A 25810-nucleotide genomic window follows, 5' to 3' on the forward strand; every position below is an offset into this window, starting at 1 on the left:
CATTAACCAAATGGAGGGCGAACCCAGGATACTATTGGACGAGGTATAGAAGTAAAAGTTGTAGGGGAAATGGAAGCTGGGTTAAGGAAAAATCATTGACTAAGGCGACAAAGGAGGGTCATTTAGCTCGACACCATTGAGCAAGGCGAACTTTAATAACATTGGCAAGCTGTATAAGATCAAGGAACTTTGTCTTGAAGAGAATATCATTTCAATGAAGCCAAATGGACCAAATTAAAGCAAAGAATAGCGTTCTCTGGAACCCCTCGCTATTTTTGGAAGGCGGCGAAGATTGCCAAGAAACAAAGAAACCTATTACATCTCTAGGGGCAAGCCAATTGACTTTCGAGTCAATTAATTAGAGGTAATCATTTGTTGAAATTTGTCTTAAATCTTTTAATCTCACATCTCAAGTTGAATGAAGTTATAAAAATTGAAAATTTATTTTATATCTCACATCGAGAATTTAGTAAAAGTATAAGAAATTTCATCCTTATAAATAAGATACTTTGATTTTAAAGATATTAAAAAATAGCTAAGTGAATAGGTTATTAAAAGGGCATAATTAGGTTTTAAGTTAAGTTTTAAATAAAAAATTTTTTATGACTTTTCTCATTTCAAAAGTTTCATAGTTATAAAAATTTATTTGTTAGTGAATTAATTAGGCCATTTTGTGTTGGGCTGAATATATTTTTATGTTTTTATTTTTATTTTGAGCTTACTATTTTGTATGTGATTGTTGCACATGTGTTAATGTTCTAACAAGTAATATTAGAGCGAGGTTCAAGACATGAAAAGAGGTGAAATAGGCCCAAGAAATCATGAAGATAATACAAGTATTTCAAATTATCTAAAGAATGTATGTTTAATATGCCTATGCCCATGCCTAAGTTTGAGATTCCTTTATTTGATGGAAAGAGTAATTTTACGTTATGACAAAATATGATTCAAGATTTGTTAGTACAATAAGAGTTGGATCAAGCATTATAAAAAAGAGTAACAAGTCTGAGGGAATATTTGACAGTAATTGAAATAGAATTAGAAAAAAAGCTGTTAGTACTATTAAATTTGCACTAGCTCTAAAAGTAAAATATAGAGTGTTGACTGAAAGTACTCTTAAGAGTTTATGAGATAAGCTTAAAGGTATTTATACGTCAAAGTCATTGGCCAATAGATCATGTTTGAAGATTATCTATATTCTCTAAGGATGAAAGAAGGTACAAGTCTTCATAATTATCAGAATGAGTTTAATAGGTTAGTTTCTCAATCGTTGATTATTTCTGTTGATGAGTTAGAATATGAAAGAAATGTTTTAATTTTGTTGTCATATTTGCCTAAGTCTTATAGACCTTTAGTTTAGACTTTATTGATGAGTAGGTCTGCCTTGAAATTGGATGATATGACTGCTATATTGCATGAGAACGAAAGGTTTATGAGAACACAGAACTCATCACCTAGAGTGAGTGCACTTGTTGTAAAGGGTTATGATTGAAGAAGAACTCAAAAGAGAATTGATTGATCAAGAGAGAGATCTAAGTTAAGAGATAAAGACTACAATGATATAAAATTTATTATTGTAGTAAAAAGGAATATATCCAAATATACTACAAGAAGTTAAGAAGGGATATGGCTGCTTTCAAAATGATGAATGACTAACAAAAATCAGTTGAAAGAAAAAGTGATACTACTATTATTTTGTCTGATGATGATGATGTCATTTTGATGATTTATGTGGATAAAACTTAAACTTTGAAAGATGATGAAGGTTAGATTTTAAATTCAACTGCTACAGTCCATATTTGCAATGATAGGAATTGCTTAGTGGAGTTGGAAGAGAATAAGTATGTGGATATTATAGTTGCCAACAATGAAAATGTATAAATTTAAAGCATTGGAAGTGTTTGCCTTAAATCTCAAAATGGTGTTATTAGGACACTTCGTCATATAAGGTATGTGCCTAGTTGTAACTACAATTTGATTGTTTTTGGTGAGTTAGCTTATTGTGAATATACATATTATAGACAAAATAATTGATGCAAAATGTAAAAGAATGGTAATATGATTTTACAAGGGAATAGGGTCAAAAATTATTTGTACATGTTTGATGGAAGCTCAGTTATTGGGATTCCTATGATGAAAGATAAGAAGAAAGGCAAGCATGTTAGTTTTACAGATATTGTTGAAGTATTTGGAGATTCAAATCAAGGGAAGATTTGTTGAAATTTATCTTGAATCTCTTAGTCTTAGATCGAAAGTTGAGTGAAGTATAAGAATTGAGAATTTATCTTGTATCTGCATCGAGAGTTTTATAAAGATATAAGGAGTTTCACTCATATAAATAAGATACTTTGATTTTAGTTTGGTAATTTCAGATAATTAGACTAAAAAAAATAGCTAAATGAATAAGCTATTAAAAAGGTGTATAATTAAATTTCGGATTAAGTTTTGAGTAAAAAATTTTTGATAACTTTTTTTATTCTAAAAATCTCAAAGTTGTAAAGATTTATATATTAGTAAAATGAGCTTAGGGTAAACCTTTTTGAGTTGGGCTGAATATATTTGTATGTTTTTATTTTTATTTTGAATTTACTATTTTGTATATAGATGTTACACATCTAGCATTTTATTAATTTATATGCAGTTAAGTAAATGGAATAACATTAATTTTCTGTTTTTTTTTCAATTATTAATTATTTGTTTTTATATAACAAAATTTGGTAGAAATGAAATATTTCTACCAATCAATCATTCAAAAAAAGATAAAAAAAAAAAGACGACTTTTCTGGGGGACCAACTTAAAAAGAATTCAAAAATTCACATGCCAGAAAAAATATTAAATCTTTCATTCAACGAGAAGTTAAAGAACCAAAGCATGCATCAAACCAAGAGTATCGAGATATAGATATACATAAATAGCAATGGGATATGAATTCAATGCGAAGCAAAAATGTGTTTTACCTTTTGATCTAGCGGTTGAGAGGCTTTAAGAAAGACATGTGAGCGTGAGTTCTAACCCAGCTAAAAAAAAAAGTGTGAAGCAAAACACCCTTTAACTAAACTGGGAAAAAAAAAAAGAGTTTTGCCATCGAGATAAGTAATTTCAATTAACTGACTTGAGTAATTTACATTGTTTTTCAAGAGCTACATTGATCTAATCATTATATCTATTGACGCTTGAAGATCCTTACTATACCGTATATGACGGACTACCTCCGTCTATTTCTATTACGGACATGAAAATTACCGGTGTGGTAGTATGAGCAGAGACTGAAGGCAAAACCTTCTTCCCTCTGGTTCCACACTGTTAATGCCATTTTTGGTTCCGAAATGAGTATGTAAATGTGAGAGAACTTCGTCCTCTTACCCCAAAATTCTACATTTCCGAATAAAGCTATTTGAGAAATTTACATGTCTATTCCACAGGCTTCGTACTTCTGGAGACCCAATCTCAAGCCATGGCTTTGCAGGGCCAGTGAAATGCAAAACAGCAGCAGCCTCCAGCATCTGTCCATGAGCAGACGACAAGGATCGATAGCCTAACCCCGCCAATTGCCATAAAGGATCAATAGGGTGCACATGACCCTCAAAAGCAAGTAAGGTTGGTGGAAGCACTCCCGGTTGCCATAGCGTCAGCCCAGATTTTAGACTCTGTAAAAAGATACATAACAAAAAAGAAAAAAAAGAGGAATTACTTGATTTTACGATTAAGATCATTATGAACCAATGAAAGCCAAAAAATAAAAAGAGTTTTATTTTTCCAATCATCAACTAGGGTCAGGGGACTCCATCTACATGAAATCGTGTTTAAATTTTTCAAGGATACAAGCGTTCTACATGTGAACTGATAGACATACCTGAGATTCCAAGCAGTATCATGTACGTTGTATTATGCAGTATGAAAATTGTATTACCCTGAAGTTTATAAATAAATAAAGTTTAATTCCCCTTAATTTACACTTTACTAGTTCCAGAAACAAACGAACGCTGATAGAAACTGCCTTATGCACTCAATTTAGGTGATGTTTGGGTTGCAATAAAATGGACATTAAAGCAAGATTAATCGGCAAATAGCTCATCAGCCACAACAATTTACTTACAATTTTCAACCATTTATGATAAGAAGTTGTGATGTTGGTCCTCCTCCAAGCTTCAAGATCGAAGACATTCATACCAGAAAGCCATGCACAACGATCTTGGTCGAGGTTGGATGAAATTATTGGGTGTGAAAAATTCAAGTAGTCCTTGTATTTCCTTCCTGGACAACAGTTGCCCCCACACCATGAGTCAACAACTGCACCAACAACTTTCCCATTGAGATCCATTGTCCACAAAGATGATATGTCATGTTGAACTACAACATCATCGTCCAAGAATACTATCTTGTTGAGATCTGGAAACAGCTGTGTAACCCATGAAAGTTAGAACATGTCAAAGTCCACTGAAATTTAAGGTTCAGAACAATTCAGTTATCAGAAAATTCTATGCAATTTTTAGAGTAATTACTTCAGGGATATAAATGCGAAGATGATTCATAAGGGAGAGGCAGCTAGGGCTTAAAGCCTCCAAACAATTTGTATACTCTCCTTCATATTCAAAGTCTTCTTCTTTCAGATTATTGTAGTAATGACTCCAAATCAAGCGATGAATTTCCAACATCTGCTTAACTCCAACATTCACCTCCAGTGACCAATCATATTGATGTAATCCCTTAACTTCCACTGCTGCTGATTTGAGAGAATTTATTGCAAACCATGCATGCATTGGGGTGTAAGTTTTCTTGTCTGTTACTATGTGAAAAACCAATTTTTCAGGATTTGCTGCATTTTCAATTGTAGAGGATATGACAACAGAGGCAGCCAGGACATTGTCCGTCAGAAGCACAACATGGTGAAAGGATTTGTCAGCAAGACGTGAAACTTGTTCAGGTGGAGGTAAACATGAGCGGGCCATTGCGTTTACGGTATACTCTTCTGCCAATTTCAGGCATAGGCAATGTAAACTCTTTGGGACAACCCGTGAAGCTAAATACCAGTACATTAACTCACGCTTCTTTGCTGACTGGACCTTCTGCTGCATACCTAATAGCTGGAAATAAAATATGAAAGTACTTTGATTTATTAGAGGAATGTTGAAATGGATGCACACATTGTAAGTTACATTTGAACAAATGACTCAAAATATATAATTTATCAATGAAACCTCATTTCAGCTGTTTCCATTCATTCTACATAGCAGTTTCTTATGTCACTTATTGATTCCGTATACATACATAAGCACATACAATCAAATACAAACTACAAGAAAATCTGTAAACACACCCACAAACAAGGTTTAGTGAGTAACATCAAACCAGGAATATATATATATATATATATATACACATATATATATATGTAAGAAAATAAAAATTTATTCCAAACACAAAAATCAAAGAAGAACCCTTGGCATCTTCGTCATGATTCAAAAGAATGAAAGGAGAAATTCCTGTCAAAACTATTTCTAAAAATTTGGCATTTCAGAGGAACAAGAAAAATTCAACAACAATATTTACACTAATTTAATGATGTAAAGGAAGGATAAAGTACACCATTGATCAACTATGGACATGTTTTTAAAATGATCATCTAACTATTAAATTTTTTAAGTTAGTTAATAAACTATTAGTAAACTTTTTTTGTCATCTAACCATTAGTCTGTGACAACATATTGACATGACAATACTATGTTGGTTATTAGGTGTCATATGTCATTATCACTTTACCTAATGTTATGTGACACTAAATTTTGGAAAAAGATAAATTTTACTAACATGATAATATCATATGACACTTGACAGCTGATGTAACATTCAACATATCATTAGATACTAACGGTTAGGTGAAAAAAAACACTAACTCAAATTTTTGTGATTATATTAAAAATTTTAATAGTTTAATGACAATTTAAAAATCGTGACCATAATTAAGAAACTAACAGGGTAATTAACCCTAAAAAAGAAAAAACCAAAGCACATGAGACCATCGTTCCTTTGAGAATATACCTATATAGCAAGAACCCTGTCCATGTTCCTTTACCGTGATATATTAATCCTATATAGTTAGTTTTTGCAGCGAAACCAGTGAATCACTGGTAGGAAGAGACATCAAACTTTGTGCTAACAGGAGCGTAAGACCAAAGCTCGTATGCTACTTGGACAACACTTAAAAGAACGATTGATACCAATGGCTTGGCAAGGTAGTATGATCAGTAAAAATTATGTCATTGAATGAGATATAATATCTGGTGGAACCCCAAAATGTTATCCGATGACAAAAGACGTCTTACTGTTTGGATCGGGCAAACAACCAATAAAGACATAGGTCAAGATAAAATGGCAAACGGCCAAACCAAGCACAACCCACCATCTTTGTCCACATGGAAGCATATATCATAAGTAATTTTCAGACTGTAAAGACATCTAATTTAATTAGTCCGGAGTTATAAACCTAATGTATCGCCAGGAATCCTTTTGAAAGTACATGAACTAGATTTTTTATTTTATGAAAAATGAAACTATAATCATCTTGGTAATTAAAAAAATTCCACTGATTTCTGAAATTATATAAATTTTAGTTGATCAAACAAGATTTTGGCTCTTATAAAATTAATGAAGTCGCTCTAAACCTTCATTTCCAACAAGCCAATCTAACAATTTAATTACATCCATTGAAAATTGTGGGGCATATGATGCCCTAGTGTCCTATCGTAAAGTATGGGTAAGGCGTATGCTTTTTTCTCTTCCCCTTTTTCCCTACTTTACCTGTGTCTCAATTGCTTAGTCCCAATGCCCTCTCTCATGTTTCATCCATTTTATGTCACAAGGTACCCATTCCCCATATACCTAGTAACAAAATGATATTTGAATTTGGTCTCACATTATAATGGTAGTTTCCTTTGAAAATTTTCTAGACGAGTTGAACTCGTAATTCTAATTGGCTAGATTTGTCCTTTTCCTTCCCCTCTCTCTTGAAGAAGGCTAACAGTTCAATCTTTTGAACATTCTTTTCATTTTTCCTCTTCCATTCTCTATTTTAATTTATAGTGTGATATTTACTACGAAAGTCATATAAGACATAATCATGTAGCAAGTGATTAAAGTCTAGATTCTATAATGTAAAAACAAAAATTCCTCATATTTTTAATTACTAAGGTAGAGTGTGAAGTAAGCCTACCTTTGGTTCTTATCAATTAAAAATGAAGATAAAGAGCATAATGCAAACTCAAATCACTACTTAGGATGTTGGAGTTAATATACTACTACAGCTTTATACCACAAAATAATAAATTATTCTTTAGAAACATTGTGTTAGCGGAATTGAGCCACAGTTTCTTGAGAAATAAAAAAATTAAGTCATAAATTGATACTAATGACTGAAAAAGCAGAAAAGAAAATGCACGTATATAAAGACAATTATAAATTGAACAGGAGTAAATTACCATAGCCTTTGTCTTGAAAGCAAAGGCCTTGATGTCTTGTTGTTTTGATGTCATCTCCTTCACACGCTCATTGAATGACTCCAATGAACCCTCTATTCGCCCTTCAACAATGTTGTCATCTTTTACCTCCGTTAGTGCCCGCGTAAGTTCTTCTCTGAGTTTCTTTACAGTACATGCACGATCATGATAAAACCATACAACTAAATCAGATATTATCAATTATATGCCTTTCAAACCGTTGATTTCACCAAACCGTGCTGACATATATGATGACTAAAGGTGATAACAACGTTGTTACATCAACAATATGAGCAGATTCCAGGACTCCTCTTGACTTCTTTTAAACCAAGAAAAAGTTCTATCCTTTTGCTAGTTTTCATTGAGAACATAGTGGAAAAATTCTCGTCCAAGTGGATGAGTATAATAACATGATGATGATGATAGCAGGACCACTAATGGAAGTGAAATACCGACAGTTCCTCCCAGTCCCGGTCTCCCATATGTGCTTCTCCACGTTCTATTAATAGCAATTTTATTGTTTCCAAAATTTTTTGGTTCTTGACCAAAATGCCACCCTGTTTCGGGCCCCTTGTAGATTTTTCTAAATGTGTGTATCTCAAACTCTATGAGAGGTCCTAGATTTATAATCAGAATTATTTTTAATGAAAGTACTTAGTATATCTTTTGGTTTGAGTGCCAACTGTACATAGAAATCTAGTTGAAACAAGGGCGAAAAAACAAAGGTAAAACAGAGAAACTGTAACCCACCACTGTTCGTTTTTAAAAATAAAAATGGTACCCATCATTTGAACATTTGGTTTCTTTTTCTAATATATTTTTTATTTGAGTTATAACATATATTCCCTTTGCTACAACGTCCCCACTGTTTCATTCTTAAGGTATGCAAATATTGTTGGAAGGAGCTGATGATCACTTTATAAATGCAAGAAAAAGCTTCACCTCTTGAACTAGTTTTTGAAGTTGAAAACGCTTAAATTCAGTTAACACTGGTATCAAAGTTCAGGTTACTGGCACCTCTCCATGCATCGGGCAAAGAAGCGCTCCCTCATGGCCGATGTGTGAAAGTAGAAATTGTTAGGGTTTTTGCATATCAGTTGTGGAAGAGGTCGATGGTTCTGGTTTTAACTTTTACACTGGAAAGCTTTTTCATGTATATCGTGATGTTTTTTATTTTTTTCACATTGTTTATTATTATTATTGATTAGTGAATTTACAATTTGATTGTTGTGAGTTTATAGTGTGATATATTAATTCTGCATTATTATGTTTGTCACTTGAGAATCAATCCTTTTGACGTTAAGCCAATAGGTGATAGTGGATACTTAGTTATTTTTATTAATGAAGCTTTGCACAAGACTTGGGAATATATAGGGTTGAGAAAAAATTGAGAAAACCGAAAACCAATTTAAAATTGTAATGTTTGATTTGGTTTCAAATCATCTTTTTTATTATTTGATTGAATTAAGTTTGAATATTAAATATATATATATATATATATATATTAGATTTGGATTGGATTTCGTTCGAAAAAAAAAAAAAACTAAATTACACTAAATTATATATTTTTATTAGTTTTTATATATTTATAATTTTTTATAAAATAAAAATAATTATTTTATATTTAAATATTTATTTAAATATATAAAAAAATTATATAAAAATAATATAAAAAACAAAAAAATTAAATTTCAAAAACCGGTGAACTGAGCCTATAAAATTCGGTTCGGATTGAATTGGTTTTAAAAAAAAAATTAATTTAAATTTGGATCAAATTTTAAAAATTCATAATATTATATATTATCCAAAAAAACTGAACTGAATTCAATTCGAACCATTATAACCCCTCGATGTATATGTTGAAAAGCAAAAGTTAGATGTAAGTATTTTCATAAATTTCATGTCATGATGAAAAGAATGATAGAGTTATCCTTGAAGTATATTTAGACTAAAAATGATGAAAAATATACATCCAAAAACTTTAAAGACTAAATTTCAAAGTATGAGATTGAAATGAGATGACAAAACTTGAAACATCGTAGTACAATGGTATAGTCAAAAGAATGAACCACACCATTGTAGAAAATTTTGGATGTATAATGAAGATGGCAAAATTACTAAATCTATTTTGGGGTGAAGCAATTAACACAGTCTGCTATTTGATTAACATATCATCATCAATTCCTTCGGGCTTTAACATTTCAAAAAGAGTATGGACAGAAAAAAATGCTTCATATTCTCACTCAAAGGTATCAAGCATTCATGTATATGCTGAAAAAGCAAAGATCAAAGCTTGATAATAAAGGCATATCATGTGTATTTGCCCGATATGATAATGAGGAATTTGGCTACATACTATGAGATCTAATGAAAAAAAGATTGTCAAAAACAAAGATACGGTCTTCCATGAACAAGAAACCATAGTAAACTTTGAAAAGAATGAGCACACTACATAAGTAACTGTTGAGTGTTATGATTAGACAATGGCAATAGTTCCACCTAGAGGAGTCATAAATGGTGGAAATGAACCAGATATAGAACTTAGAGATACAAGTCAGTCAACATGACAAGTCAAATGCAATCAGTTTTAAGAAGAGTTTTAAATAAGAGGGAGAAAGAACTAGATAAAAGAAGAAAAAATGGAGTCATTGCAGAAAAATGACACACATGATCTTGTTGAGCTTAAAAAAAGCAAAAGGTCGTTGTAAAATAAATTGGTGTTCAAGTTTAAAAATAAATGATGACAAGTTACTAAGGTATAAAGCTCAATTGGTGGTGAAAAGTTTTTGTCATAAATCCAACTTTAATTTTGATAAGAGCTTCTCTCTATTTGTGAAGATGGGTTCCATTCAAATGGTAGTGAGATTAGTAGCTAGTTTGAACACCTAGTTTGCAAACTGAAGAAAAACTTATAGGACTTAAAACTGTTAGGTGATTTTCAACTTTCTTAACCACAAATACTAGTTTAAAAGGTGAGATTTTTCCTCTCCATTAGGAGTAGATTGATCACAATAGCAATCTTATTTGGAACTTACATTAGCTAATGAATCTGTCCAAGTTACTATATAACTAGATCTTTTCCCTAGGATGGGTAGAAAGAGAAAATTTTATCCAATCACAAGTTGCCACATGTCTAAAGAAATTTCTTTTAAATAATTAATTAAAGAATTTTCAAGTGACAAATTATTGCCATTTGTAATAATAACATCATTAATTAATTTTATGATTAATTAAATATAACAATTGAAGATTAATACACTTGATCTGGCCAATCAAAACTCAATGACTCCTAACGTGGCCAATTAAAATTTATCTATGAATCATCTAATTTATCTATTAATTAAATTAAAATAAATTTGAAATAAATTCAACTTTTGACCAATCAAATTTCAAGAATTGTTTTAGGTCATCCAATTAAATTTCATTCATGATTTATCATCTTTTATCTCACCCAACATCATCTGGCACTGTAAATAAAAAGCTCTTCTATTCCATTTGACACAATTCTTGAGAAAGAAAATAAAACCATGATAATTCTTGAGGAATGAATATCTTAAGGTCAAGAAAACAATTCTTGGAGAACGAAGATTTGAAAATCAAAAAGATAATTCTCGGGTAATAAAGATCGAAAATCTAATGAGGAAGACAAGATCTAAAGAATCAAAGTCTCCAAAGCTCATACATGTCAATAATAAATATCTAAAGAACAATCTCTCCAGAATTCCAAAAGAACAAATCCAAGAAGGAAAATTTGAAGATCAAGTTTGAAGATCTAAGAATCCCTAATTTGAGACTATGATCCAAGAATCCCTAATTTGGAACGAAGATAAAAAAAAATCACTAATTTAGGACTAGGATCCAAGAATCCCTAAATTGATACCAAATTCCAATAATCCTTAAATTAGGATCAAGATTCAAGAATCCCTAAATTAGGACCAAAATCCAAGATTTCAAGTCTTCTGAAAATTTGGATCAAACTTCTTAAATTAAAGAATAAGTCATTTAAACCCTTAAAGTGAAGTCCAAACTTCTTCAATTCAAGAACAAGTCATCAAGACCTTTGAATTAAAGTCTAAACTTCTTCAATTCAAGAACAAGTCATCAAGACCCATGACATAAAGTCCATATTTCTTCAATTCAAGATCAAGTCATCAAATACCTTTAAAATGAAATTTAAATTTCTACAATTCAAGATTAAATCATCAAAGACCCGTGAAGTAAAGTACAATTTTTTTAATTTAAAATCAAGTCATCAAAAACCATTGAAATGAAGATCAAATTTATTCAATTCAAGATCGACTCATCAAGACCCTTGAAGCGAATTTCTTTTGAAGAAAAGAATAAAAGGATTTTTCTTTATTTTAAGAATTTTCAAAGATTGTACTCTATAAGTCTAATAAATAAAAACATTATTTGTCTCCAATTTTTCAAGTTTAATTTTTAACTTGAAATTTATGTGTACAAAGTATCTTAGTTAACATATCAACACTTTTTCATCAGTATGGACCTTTTTCAACTGCATTTGTTGCTCCTCAATCATCAAACGTAATGAGTGATATCTAACATCAATGTACTTTTTTCTAGCATGGTAAATGGTATTCTTACTCATATCTAAAATACTTTAGCTATTGCAAAACACCACATACTCTTTATGATTCAATCCCAATTAAAAAAAAAAAAAACATTTCATCCAAAGCATTTCTTTATCTGTTTTGGTTGCTACAATATACTCAACATCTTTAGTCAACAAGGTAACACACTTTTGCAATTTAGGCTACCAAGATATAACTCCTTCCACAAAAATAAATAAATACACTAAAGTAGATTTTTTACCATCAAGATTACCTACTATGTTAATACTAGTAAACCCTTCTAGAACTAGTTGTGTAATTCCATAACTCAAGCACTTTTTTTAGATGTCCCTTAAATATTTGAAGATTCATTTAATCACTTTTTAGTGAACCTTTTTTCGAATTAAAAATAAATCAGCTTACTACACCAACTACATTAGCAATGTCAAGTAGTATGCAAACCATAAGCTACATCAAAGAAATGACTATAGAGGAATAATAAATATTAGACATAGCCAACTACTCTTCCTTAATCACCGGACAAGATTTTTTACTCAAAAGAAAATGGTTAGCAAGAAGAGTACTAAATGATTTAATATGTTGCAAGTTGAATCTACCAAGTACCTATTCAACATATTTTTTCTGTGACAACTACAGCTTTCTAACTCTCTTATCTTGGATAATATCCATACCGAGTATCTTGGATAATATCCATACCGAGAATATACTTTGTTGCACCTAATTTCTTCATATCAAAAGACTTAGACAATTGCTCTTTCAACTTAGAACCATACTAAAATCTTTTCCCATGATTAACATATCATCAACATATAACAAGAATATAATGAAATTACCATCTAGGAATTTTCTGACATACAAACTCGCTTTTGTTCTCTTATAGCTTTGACTCACCATAAAATAATCAAATTTCTTGTGCCGCTATCACAAAGTTTTTTTTTTTTTTTTTTGTATAAGACTTATTTTTGTTAGGTATGCAAAGGCATAAAGGGAAAATTGAAACTAGTTTGGAGCACTCTACGAATAGATCTAAAAGGTATTTGTTGAGTCACTTGGTTGTGAGGTTTCTTCAATTTTTTTTCTAATTATCGTATAGCTTTTGTACACCCATTAATTGATAATGGAGGATTTTTCTTATGGCTTGTAATTTTTTTCCTCTACATTATAAGGTTTTTTAAAGTATATGTTGGTGTGCTTCATTTTTCTGCATTGTTGATTGTTATTATTGGCCTGTGAATTTGCTTTCTATTTGTTGTGGATTTATTGTGATATATATCTATTTGTCACTTGAAACTCTACAAGTGATATCGAAGTCAGGTTATTTTCAAGACCTCGGTATTGTAGCAACCTGAGATAAAGGTACGGTAGCAACCCAAGATAGAGATATCGTAGCAACTCTCGATAAAATATTCTAGCAACTCAATAAATTCTACTTAAGATCATGAAGGTTGATAAATATTCCACAATTACTTAATTTGGAAACGAATGATGGAAAATCATTTACACTACAACGATTTATATAAATTAGTATTAGGTAATTAAATTAAACCAACAAAAATGAAATACAAAAGCTGGAAGAAGCTAGGTGGAAACACACTGGATAATTAAAAAATCGGCCAATATCAGTGTGTTCTATCATATAATGCATGAGACAAATGTCCATACTATTTGAGAAAAATTAACAGCATTGTATGAGAGAAAAATAATGATGAATAAAATTATGCTTGTTGAGAAGTTTGCAACTCTAAGTACAAGGATGGATGATCTATTATAGAACACTTAAGTGATTTTCAAGATATATTCAATTGAATGACTATTATAGAGCTTAATATCGGGTTTAATGTAACCATGGAGCTTAACAAATACATGATTCAACAAATATATTCTGGATCTATTTGTAGAGAACTCTCAACTTAATCTTTACCATTCAAAATGTAAAACAATGAATCGTGAATGTATTAAGAAAATTTTAACTCAAACAATGACCTCTTTTCAACCACTTATAAACTAACAACTCTCTCATTCTCCTTCCTAATTCTCTCATTTTCTTTTCTAGTTTACTTATATATTTTTTTTTACAACAACTTACTCTCTTTTCTAAAAAAAATGCAGTCCACTCTTCTCAACTTAAAAGGGTTCTCTTTGATGAATAAAACAATAAAAACTCATTGTCTTTTGAAAAAACCAAAATGCTTAGTAAAAAAGAATGAATAAAAATATGACAATGCAACCCAATGTTCTACGCATACCTATACATTCTTAACAAATATGTGGGCATAAAAGAAAGTATACAAAAGAAAACATTAAAGTAATGAAAAGATAACCTGATTTTTATAGAGTTGCAAGTAGAAATTTTGGACAATAGAACTATAATTCAATCACTTTTCATTTTCTTTATATAAGCTATTTTATGTTGGTAGTAATTCAATGTTTTTTAGACACATTCACTCTTACATGTCTGTTAGCGGTAAGCTCAGATACCTAAGTTTATACATGTCATGGAGTGACATATATATTTAATAACCATGACACATTAGACACTTGTTAAACATGTGTTAAAAAATTGCTTACTAACAACCTTTAAAGATATGCTTTCTAATATATATTATTTATATATAAAAGTGTGAATTTCAAAGTATTAAAAGTGATCAGCCTAAATATTTTTATGAATTTGAAATTAATAAATTTATCCTTAAATATATAACTTTTACTAATTAATTTAAGTTTAATTTAAATTAACTAAAATTAAAAATAAATTTTATGTGAAATTTTAACTTAAATTTTTAATTTTTAATTCAAAAAATTTAAAAGTGGTTGATGAAAATATTTTTAGTAATTTTTTTATAAATTTTAATTTAAATGCATTTTTTATTATTAGACTTTTTTTTATAATTAGACTAAAAAAGTGCTAAAAATGATTGATTAAAATTACCTTAACAAAATTTTAATTTCAAAAATATTAAAAGTGATTGATTAAATACTATTAGTTTTTTTTTATAAATTTTAATTTAAATGATTTTTATTATTAGACTCTTTTTTATAATTAAAATGATTTTTCACATAAAATAAAAATACAAATAGAACAATATTAAAACTTAGTGTGCATAAAACTAAAACAATTATAGAAAATTTGTTTTTCATTTGTTGTAAAAATAATTGTATATATAGTTTATGTTGATAAATAAATTCATTCAAGTAATCGTCATTTAGTTATTGAAGAATTTTTTTTTTAATTTTTTGCCTTTCATTTTTTTTTGTTTTAATAGATTTGTTAACTATATATGTAGGCGAATGATTTTATTATTTATATGTTTTGTGAATTAATCATTTAATTTGATTATTGATAACATAATTAAATCTATTTAGTCCATTAAAATAATTCTTTAATATATCATTCTTTCAGTTTAGTTTGACCTCTATAATTAGTTTCTCTTTTGTATTTTTTTCAAATTTTATAATTATTTTTCCCACAAACAAAAATTAATATCAAATCAAATACAAATTAATTGCACATCTTTCACTAACAATTAGCACTACATGATTCATTGAACATTTTAATTAGACTTTTCACCTGTAAAATTAAATGATTTAGGAGGTAGTGAAGTTACTAATAACTTAAGATTAGGTCCAGTCAAATTACTATAAGAATTGTTTACCTTGATTGAAGCAATAATTGATTTAATTTTCTTTTAACTTTTATCTCAATATACATATATGTATGATTAATTTATACATCAAAATTATTAAATTTTTCTCAATTGTATTAAATTGTTTGCTTTTTTTGATCATTCAAATGATTGAATGATCCAATGTGAATTATTCTAAGTATATAATTATCAAGTGAACTAAAATTAATTATTTTTTATTAATTCTTTTAAAGTACGAAAAAATTCACTAAAATTATTTTTTTATGCATTTATGCCAAAATTACGCTCATTCGTGAAAATTTATATTATTAATGCTGAAAATGAAATCATTATAAATTCTATAAGTATTACATAATAAGTTTGTTATTCTAAAAATTGAAATTTTCTTCAAAAAATATGACAAGTACCAAGATTAGAAATTTAATTTAATTTATTTCAATTTTTAAAATTATATATTTTAATATTTTATATAATAAAATTTTATATATAATAAACTTTTTCAAATAAAAAAATTTAAACTTTCAATTGGTAGAAAGTATAATTTCATTTAATTGATGGAAGCACCAATTGAAAATTATTTTAAGTAAAAAAATGAGAAAAAAGATTCATTAGTTATACACAACTCTATCTTTTTCATATGATAACAAAATTTAGTGTTATATGATATTTCAATAAAAATACGAGAATACATTGATTTTAAATTTTTTTAGGATTAATATAAAACTTATTTATTAAGAGAAACATTGTATACTCTTTCATTTTTATTTTTTATATCAGTTAAATATTGTTTACTATTGTATCAAAATTTTTAAAGTTGTCATATTAGGCAATATTTGTTTTAAAAAAATTAAAACTCATCAAATTAATTATTGCTATTACATTTAATATAAAAATATTAATATAATTAATTTATACCTCAAGATTATTTAATATTTCTCAATTATATTAAATTATTTGCTTTTTTTGGTCATTCAAATGATTGAACGACCTAACGTGAATTATTTTATGTACATAATTATCAAGTGAAGTAAAATTAATTGTTTTTGATTAATTATTTTAAAGTGTGAAAAAATTCATTGAAACTATTTTTTTGATGCATTTATGCCAAAGTTATGTTCATTCGTGAAAGTTTATGTTATTAATGATAAAAATGAAATCATTATAAATTTTATAAATATTAGATAACAAGTTTATTCTTTTGAGAATTGAAATTTTCTTAAAAAATATGATAAGTACCAAGATTAGCAATTTATTTTATTTTATTTTTATTTTTAAATTATGTATTTTAATATTTTATATAATAAAATTTTATATATAATAAATTTTTTAAATAAAAGAAAAATTAAGCTTTCAATTGGTAGAAAGTATAATTTCATTTAATTGATAGAAACACTAATGGAAAATTATCTTAAGTAGAAAAATGAAACAAAAAATTGATTAGTGATGCACAACTCTTTTTCATTATGATAAAAAAATTTAGTGCTATATGATATTTCAATAAAAATATAAAACTATATTGATTTTACTTTTTTTTTAGAATTAATATAAAATTCTTTTATTAAGAGAAACATTGTATACTCTTTCATTTTCTTTTTTATATCAGTTGAAGATTGTTTACTATTGTATCAAAATTTTTAAAGTTGTTATTTTAGGTAATATTTGTTCAAAAAAATTAAAATTCATCAAATTAAATATCACTATTACATTTAATATAAAAATATTAATATAAATTATAATTGAACTAAACTTAAAAGTGATTCACAATATTACTTAGCAAAATTTATTTTATAAATCATTATTTAATTATCTATTTAATATTTTAATTATTTTGAATTTTGACTATTCATAATTTCAAGTTGGAGTTTAAACTTATAATCAGTGACCAATTAAATTGAATCAAGTTTTATCATCTATTTCTATTTATAGTGTATTATATTATTCACTTTTATATCTAAGCAAATTTAACTAAATAATTACTGCATGCTCTTTTTGTTTAAAAAGCTGAATTTAAATTGTCACAAATCAAAATAAAAATAAATATATTCAATTACTTATAATTACAATTTTTCTTTAAAAATACTCTTAAAATTAATTAATTAAACCTCAAAAATAGTTAAAAAAAAAAAACACTGAAGATGAAGGGAAAAAATTTAAATAAGGAATTTTTAAATTATTATATAAAGATGAATAAGAAATATTATATTCTAATTGGGTTACTATTTCAATTTGAATTTTGGTTATATTCAACTATTTTGAGCTTTAAATAACTATTAAGTTGTTAACTTCTTAAAAGCAATTAAAATCAAATCAAGTTAGTTCCTCTTTATAATTATGTGTATTATATTATTTTTAATTAAATTAAAATGTAAAATGAGTTAAACTTTATTTATACTTAATTTGACTTTAGAATTATTTTAAATTTAAGTTGATTAATCCATATTATTTTAACTATACTTTTTATGACATCAATAATAAACTTTAAAATAAAATGAGAACACAACAAAATAAAAATTTAAGAGTGAAAGTGATTGAAATACTAATGATAATTCTAGAAGAAAATCGTTACGCCCAAATCTTACAAAGAATAAAAGATATATCTTCTTTTGATTATTTAGAAATTCATATAGTATAAATGTTAATTTAAATCAATGAGTTTATAATCATTCATTTGTTGATCAAGTTACTACTATATGGATTGAGAAAAATATTTCAACGATTTTATTTGAAAAATATACCATAATTCATACTCATTTAGGAAAATCAAATAAAATTAAATATTATTTGGGTTTTTATAACCCTTTATAATTTTTTTACTCTTTGAAATAGAGATATAGATTGGCATCAAAATATCAAAAAAGTCTCAAACAAAAAAAATAAAAAAAGTTATTTTGAATAATGGTAATAAGAATGAAGTAACAATTAAATATATATATCATCTTTTTGTTAAGTAATAGAATTTTTTTTTCTAAAGAATATAAAAGTAATTATTGTGAATTTAATATTTTTAAAATTGTTATTTGTTTAATTTTTATAAATTTTATTTAATAAATTTGTTCTCATTACTTTTATCATATATATAATTTTATTTAATAAATTTGTTCTCGTTACTTTTATCATATATATATATATAACAAAATTTTTGGCTAAAATTAAATGCTTAAAAATTGAAACATATAACAAAGTTTATTACTTTCATTGCTAACAAAATACTTCAAAATTTTTAATTTTTTTATGCAATTATACTTCGCTAACAGATGTGAAAATACATACACTAATGATTCAATCAAATTATTAATAAAACTTATCTTAATATATACTATTTTAACATGAACTAAAAAAGTTGAAGAATATCTTAAAAAGATTAACTTAATATATATTGTATAATTTAGTTTTGATTATTGCATTAGTATAAAAAATTATAATTTTCACTTATTATTACGTGTTAAACTATGAATAATAAATTAAGATCATTTGCTCATGTCTCTCAAGTTGTTTACATTTAAACTTTTTATTACTTTCTCTACTATACAAATTACATCATCTAACATACGTTATGGTCACCTTTTTTTTATATATACACAAATCAATAATAACATAGTAGTAGATAATTCATAATTTAGCAATTAATAATTAAAAATTTAAATGTAATCAGTATAATTTAATAATAATTACCGATAACTTAATAATAAATTAGTGATAACTTAATTGTAGATTAATGATAATTTAATAGTTAATAATTGATAACTTTTTAGTAAATCAGTAATAATATAATAAATGCATAATACCTTAATAGTAAAACAATTATAATATAATTGTAAATGCATAATAACATAATGCTAAATCAAAGATAACTTAACAAAAAATAATTAATAACTTAATAGTTAATTATTGATAACTTGGTAATAAATCAACTATAACTTAATAATAAATTAGCAATAATTTATTAGTAAATCAATTTCAACTTAATAGTAATTAACTGATAGTAGTAAATCATAAATAACTTAGTTGTAAATTAATGATAATTTAATGCTAAATAATTTATAATTTAATAGTAAATAATGCATTATTTAATATAAATCAATAATAATGTGATAGTTAATCATAGATAATTTAGTAATAAATTAGTGATAATTTTGTAGTAAATAATAAAAAGTCAAGTAGTAAATATATAAAAATATAATAATAAATCATTGATAATTTAGTAACAAATTAATAATTTAATAGTAAATTACTAATAACTTAATAGTAAATTATTAATAACTTAATTGTAAATCAGTGCTAATTTAATAAGAAATTAGTTAATTATTGATAATTTTTAGTAAATCATCAATAATTAGTAGTAAATTAATTATAAATTTATAATAAATCATCAACAACTTAAGGGTAAATCAACAACAATTTAATAGAAATCATTAATAACTTAATGGCAATTACTAATAACTTCATAGAAAATCACTCGTAAATTAGTAGTAAATCATTAATAATTTAGTAGTATATTATTAATAACTTGATAATAAATCATCAATAACTTAATTACCAATAATTGATAACTTTTTTTTATACTTGAAGTTGTCAAGGATTAAATTTTAGTTATTAGCAAAAATGAAATCAATACTTTTATTTTGGAGTTAGAATAAACCTACAATGAACCTATTTAATAAAAAAATAAGTAAAAAATTCTAAATTTGAATAAAATAATAATGTTATTATATAAAAAAATTATCTCATATATTAATTTTTAAATTCTATATTTTATAATTGTAAATGCATAACATATTAGTCAATTAATGATAGGTTAACAAAAAAAAAAAATAACTTAATAGTTAATTACCAATATCTTAATAATAAATTAATGATAATTTAATAGTAAATTAATAATAATTTAATAGTAAATCAAATGCCTAATAACATAATAGTAGTAAATAAGTGATCACATAGTAGTAAGTGCATAATAACATAATAGTAATTTATTGATAATTTAAATATAAATTATTAATAACTTAATAGTAAATCAATAATTAATTGTAAATCGATGATAATTTTGTAATAAATTAGTTAATCATTGATAACTTTATAATAAAATATCGATAAATTAATAATAAATTAGTTATAACTTATAATAAATCATCAGTAACTTAATAATAAATCATCAATAATTTATTAATAAATCATTCATAGTTTAGTAGTACTTTAATGCTAATTTAATAATAAATTATTGATAATTTAGTAGTATATCATTAATAACTTAACAATTAATCACTAATAAAATAATATTAAATTAATGATAACATAATTATTAATCATTGATAGATTTTTTATACTTAAAGTTGTCTAGAATTGAATTTTCATTACTACCAAAAACAAAGCTACAAATTTTATCCTGGAAGGCTAGGATAAATTTACCATTAATCTATTAAATAAAAAAATTAGTGAAAAAATTATAATTTAAATAAAATAATAAAGTTATTATATAAAAAGAAAATTATCTCATACTAAAATTCAAAAATCGTTTTCTTGCTGGAATTCATTGTTAAATATATGATAACATAAATTTTATCAATAATTACTAAAAGTACGTCATAAGTGATCAAAAGATTACTAAAATTACATCAAGAGGTTACCAAAATTTTATTAAAAATTATAAAAATTTATCAATGGCTACTAAAATTATATCACAAGTAATCAAACTAATATCAAAAGTTACCAAAATTGTATCGAAGATTACCAAAATTTTATCAAAGGTTATAAAATCAAAATTATATCAAAAGTTAGCAAATTTTATTTGTAATATAAAAAATAGAAATTAAATTGTTATAATTTATCAAAAGTATATCAAGAGTTATTTAATTTTACTTATATCAAAATCAAAATTATTATTATTATTATTATTATTATTATATCAAAAAATTATTTATTAAGATGAATTTTAGAGATAAGAATTAAACGCATATCATGCACGTATCTAAAATTCGTATATTATATTATATATAAATATATATAAAACCTCTTAATTGTTTTAGTTGATTAGAAACATAAAACATTTTAATAGTATAAAATTCAAACTTCAAGTCATTGAAGTCTTAAATCCAAGTGTTGTAGAAGCAATTTAATATATATATATATATATATATCTCTCTCTCTCTCTCTCTCTCTCTCTATATATATATATATATATATATATTAAACCTAATTCAAGTAGCAAGAGTGGTTTCACCAAAAAACTAGTAGCAAGAGTGGAATGAAATTTGAATATAGATGTTGTTAAAATCAAATCGCAATATTTCATGGTGTATGAAAAAGAAAATGACAAATAAAATGAAATTTGAATAGATATATAGTAAGTTTTGAATGTGTTCGGTATACAAAATTATGGTAAGATAAGATAAAAAGGTATTATAAATAGGATTAAATTAAATAATGTCATTTTATATTATGTTTGATATATATAAAGATTAAGATATGATAATTTATTTATTGATCAAATTATCCTTCTTCAAAGTTTACATAATTTAAATTATTAATAGTACATGTACGTTCAATCTCATAAATTAAAAATAATTCTCTTCACTTCAAAAAAATTAAATCATTTTATATTAAAAGGATAATTAATTTTCTTTATAATTTTATCACTTTCTTTAGATAAAAACTAAATATAATATATGATGATTATTATCCTATCTTATTCATCACCCTATACACCAAATATGATTTTAAATTAAAATATTTCCTATCATACCAAAAAGAAAAAAAATATTTAAGAGATGGTAACTTGAAGTTAAGATCTTGGATCAAACCGTAATATTGTCTCCTATAAAAGTACATATCACTATTTAATGTATCCCCCTCCTTTATGCAAGATTAAATGAATAATTGGATACCCTCTTAAGAAGATGAAATTGATAAATCGGAAATGTAAAAAGCCAATTCTGAAAATCACGAAGTGGGTATAGAGCAACTTGTGCCACCAAAATAAGAAGAGGTAATGTGTCACCATAAAACTTCGACATATTTTTGGCATAATTTTGCAAATTGATGACTAAGATTTGAATTTTATCCAAAAATTAAACATAGACAAAATTTGGTTCGTGTTCAAGAAAATATAGATTAATTAGGGTGCTTGTCAGGCAATGGGCTAGAAACGACAAAAAAAAAAAAAAAGGCAAAATTTATAGTTCTTTGTCCCATTGTCCAATTTTTAAAAATTGGATTTGTGTTCTTTTTTATTTTTTTAATTTTGAAGATTCCAGAGTCACCAATTGTTTATAAGGAGGCAATAAGCCATAGCTAAACAAGCAACCCATACACTGCTGTAGGACTTTCTATTTATCAGAATGTATAGACAATGACAACAAAATGTTCCCCAATGCTAGAAACCACAAAGCCCACCAAATTCCAATCTTGCCTCCATTATACACTTGGCAATCTATCATTTGAAGTAAATCTGACAATTCGTGTTATCATGTTATATTTTATATAAAACACGATTTTAAACACAAAATGAATAATTTTAATATGAACACAACATAAATACTTAAATAACATGAATAATTTAAATACGAATACGACATGTTTAATATATGTATTATACACGATACGATATAATTAATACAATTAAAATTAATTTATACTCAAATAATACGACACGATTAACATAATTATATATAAATAACACAATTAGATACGATTAATTACCCAAATAACATTTTACGATTAACACGAATATATACGCGATTAATCCATTTATTTAAGCAAAAATATCACTTAAATTAGTATTTTAAAAAAATTAAAAATTAATTTAAACATCAAAATGATATAATAAATACAATTATTAATTTATTTTTAAAAAAAATTAAAATAGTTTTTTAAATTTTTTTATGTTTTAAATAGTATCGTGTCTTAAAAGTTTTATTATTGTTTGACACAAATACGACACCAATAATATTATGTCTTAATCATGTCGACAAATTTAAGATATAAAACACGATGACATTAAACTCATATATAATTTTTTTGTATTATTTTTATATCGTATTATCATATTATGTTTAAAATTATTAGATCTAACTAGAAGTTGCTTATACAACCTAGCATTATTGATTCAGATTACGTCAATTTTCTTTGCTTTTTGCATTATTACTATTTTCTCAAAATTTTTAAAAAAATTCAATCCAAAGTAAATGAGAATGAAAAATGTAATTGATAAAGGGCATATTGATCATTATAAAGTTTGATACTAATGACACTAACCTGAGATGTGTCAGCCCCGCTGAAAAGTCTCCATCCCATGCATTCTGCAAATGCCATTAAAATCAACAATTAAAATTTTAACGTGAAATATAATAAGATTCAGCTTATTTCTCTTTGAAATTTCCTATCACATTAACATTTCGGTGGTTAAAAGGAGGGGCAGAGTGAATTCTACTATAAAAGGTAATAATTAATATAATATTTTATGTATAAATGTTAAATAAAATAATAATATAATTATTTTATATTATATTTAATTTATATATAATTAAAATGATAGAATTATAAAAAAAAATTATTATTCTCTTAATGTAAAATAATTCAATTTTTTTAAATAAAAAAATTATGTTTAATTCACAAAATTAAATTTACATATTTTATTATATTCTTAAAATTATATTAATAATTTAAATAATATAAACTTTTAATAAATAATTTTAATTAATAAATAAATTATTTTATTTTAATTTTTACATGAAACGAATTTGGAGTGAGCAAATAATAGGAAATTACCGATAGGAGAAGAACAAGAAGACAAAGAAGCAGATTCAAGAACCAAGAAGGCAATTCTAACGAAAAGAAAAGGCAACGCGATCCCCAAAACCAACATCACCAGCAATAGCTTCCGGCTTGATAACCGTCCACGCAACGCCGCGGCCCCTGTTGCAGCTACCGTCGCTCCCTTACTACCTCCTCCTCCGCTCGAGTTGGATATCTTAACCCTCTTTATCCCTGTTGTTGATATGTGGAACTTCATCATATTCCGTCACTTCCCTCCACTTTCTCCCCACTTCCATCTAAGCAAACAAGATCCACTCAATCATTGCTGAACACTAGCATTGAAATCTTGAGAAGAATGAAGATTTTTAATTAAATTCAGAAAAAAGATAAAAAATTTGACAAAGCAACCAAAAAGAAGGATTGGACGCATTATTTATACTAACCTTGGCACTGGTAGTGTACTGTACTAACAAGTGAAAACAGTCACGAGCTGATTCTTGTAATTTCAGATTCCTAAAACAAAAATAAATTAATTAATAAATAATAATAAAAGTATTTTGGATTTTCGGAAGGGCGCAAAAGATTGCGATTAGATATAATAATGAAAAGCAAAAAGCCAAAACTGAAGCCGCGTTCAAAGCCGCGGGAAGTATTACGGAGTGATTGATAGATTGGAATTATAAACAGAGTAACACCGTGACAGTATGACTGATTATTTTAGTGGTAGTTTTCAGAATGGGGCTTCGTTTCATTGTGAAATTACGGATATCGCCTTCACTTTTTCACTATTGTCACCGACAGACAGAGAATCAGGAACGTGGTGAAGCTGAAAGTTCTTGTGAGGGCGATCTCATACTTTTGTTATGCACCTGTAATATTACTGCTTTATTTTCCTTTTTTTTTTTTTCTTTTCAAAAAGTTTGAGTTCAGATGTAATTTCATTTATAATTTTTTATTATAATTTTACAATTAATTAATAAAAATTATGAAAAAGTTCATCCTTTACAAGTATGAATTGTACATAATTTTTTATGAACCCTATATAATAATGAATTACAATTAAAAGTAAATTACTCCATTAGTTACTTAATTATAATCATATTTTCCGAATAATTATTAAATTATTAAAATTTTTAATTTCATTATTAAAATTTGAATAATTATTTTTTTATCATTTAATTGTTAATCTCTAACAATATGCTAATATGATAATAATAATAATATCATATCAACTATCAAGTGTCAAGTTACATTATCGCGTTAACAAAATTTAATTTTTATCAATATTTATAATGTTACATTAATAATTTCATATTGCATATTGGATGACAT

General features: G+C 26.0%; 1 protein-coding gene across 3 annotated transcripts; it reads right to left on the reverse strand.

Moving 5' to 3' along the window:
* Positions 1–3077: 3077 nt before the first annotated feature.
* LOC111292555 (putative galacturonosyltransferase 15) lies at positions 3078–25185 on the reverse strand. 3 transcript variants are annotated; one of them, XM_022884993.2, is made up of 8 exons: positions 25135–25185; positions 24922–24991; positions 24491–24823; positions 23978–24021; positions 7477–7638; positions 4504–5085; positions 4098–4400; positions 3078–3648 (listed from the first exon to the last, which is right to left on the reverse strand). In XM_022884993.2, exons 3-8 carry the CDS (start codon positions 24735–24737, stop codon positions 3361–3363), a joined length of 1626 nt encoding a protein of 541 aa, XP_022740728.2. In that variant the 5' UTR covers positions 24738–24823; positions 24922–24991; positions 25135–25185; the 3' UTR covers positions 3078–3360. The 3 variants fall into 3 exon arrangements, with proteins under 3 accessions (XP_022740728.2, XP_022740727.2, XP_022740729.2); XM_022884992.2 differs by lacking the exon at positions 25135–25185 and having other exon boundaries at positions 24922–25129; XM_022884994.2 differs by lacking the exon at positions 25135–25185 and having other exon boundaries at positions 24491–24774; positions 24922–25062.
* Between the last annotated feature and the right edge of the window lie 625 nt (positions 25186–25810).

The sequence above is a fragment of the Durio zibethinus genome, chromosome 10, assembly GCF_047325235.1.
Source record: "Durio zibethinus cultivar Kanyao isolate XHJ-2024 chromosome 10, ASM4732523v1, whole genome shotgun sequence".
NCBI classification, from domain to species: Eukaryota; Viridiplantae; Streptophyta; class Magnoliopsida; order Malvales; family Malvaceae; genus Durio; species Durio zibethinus.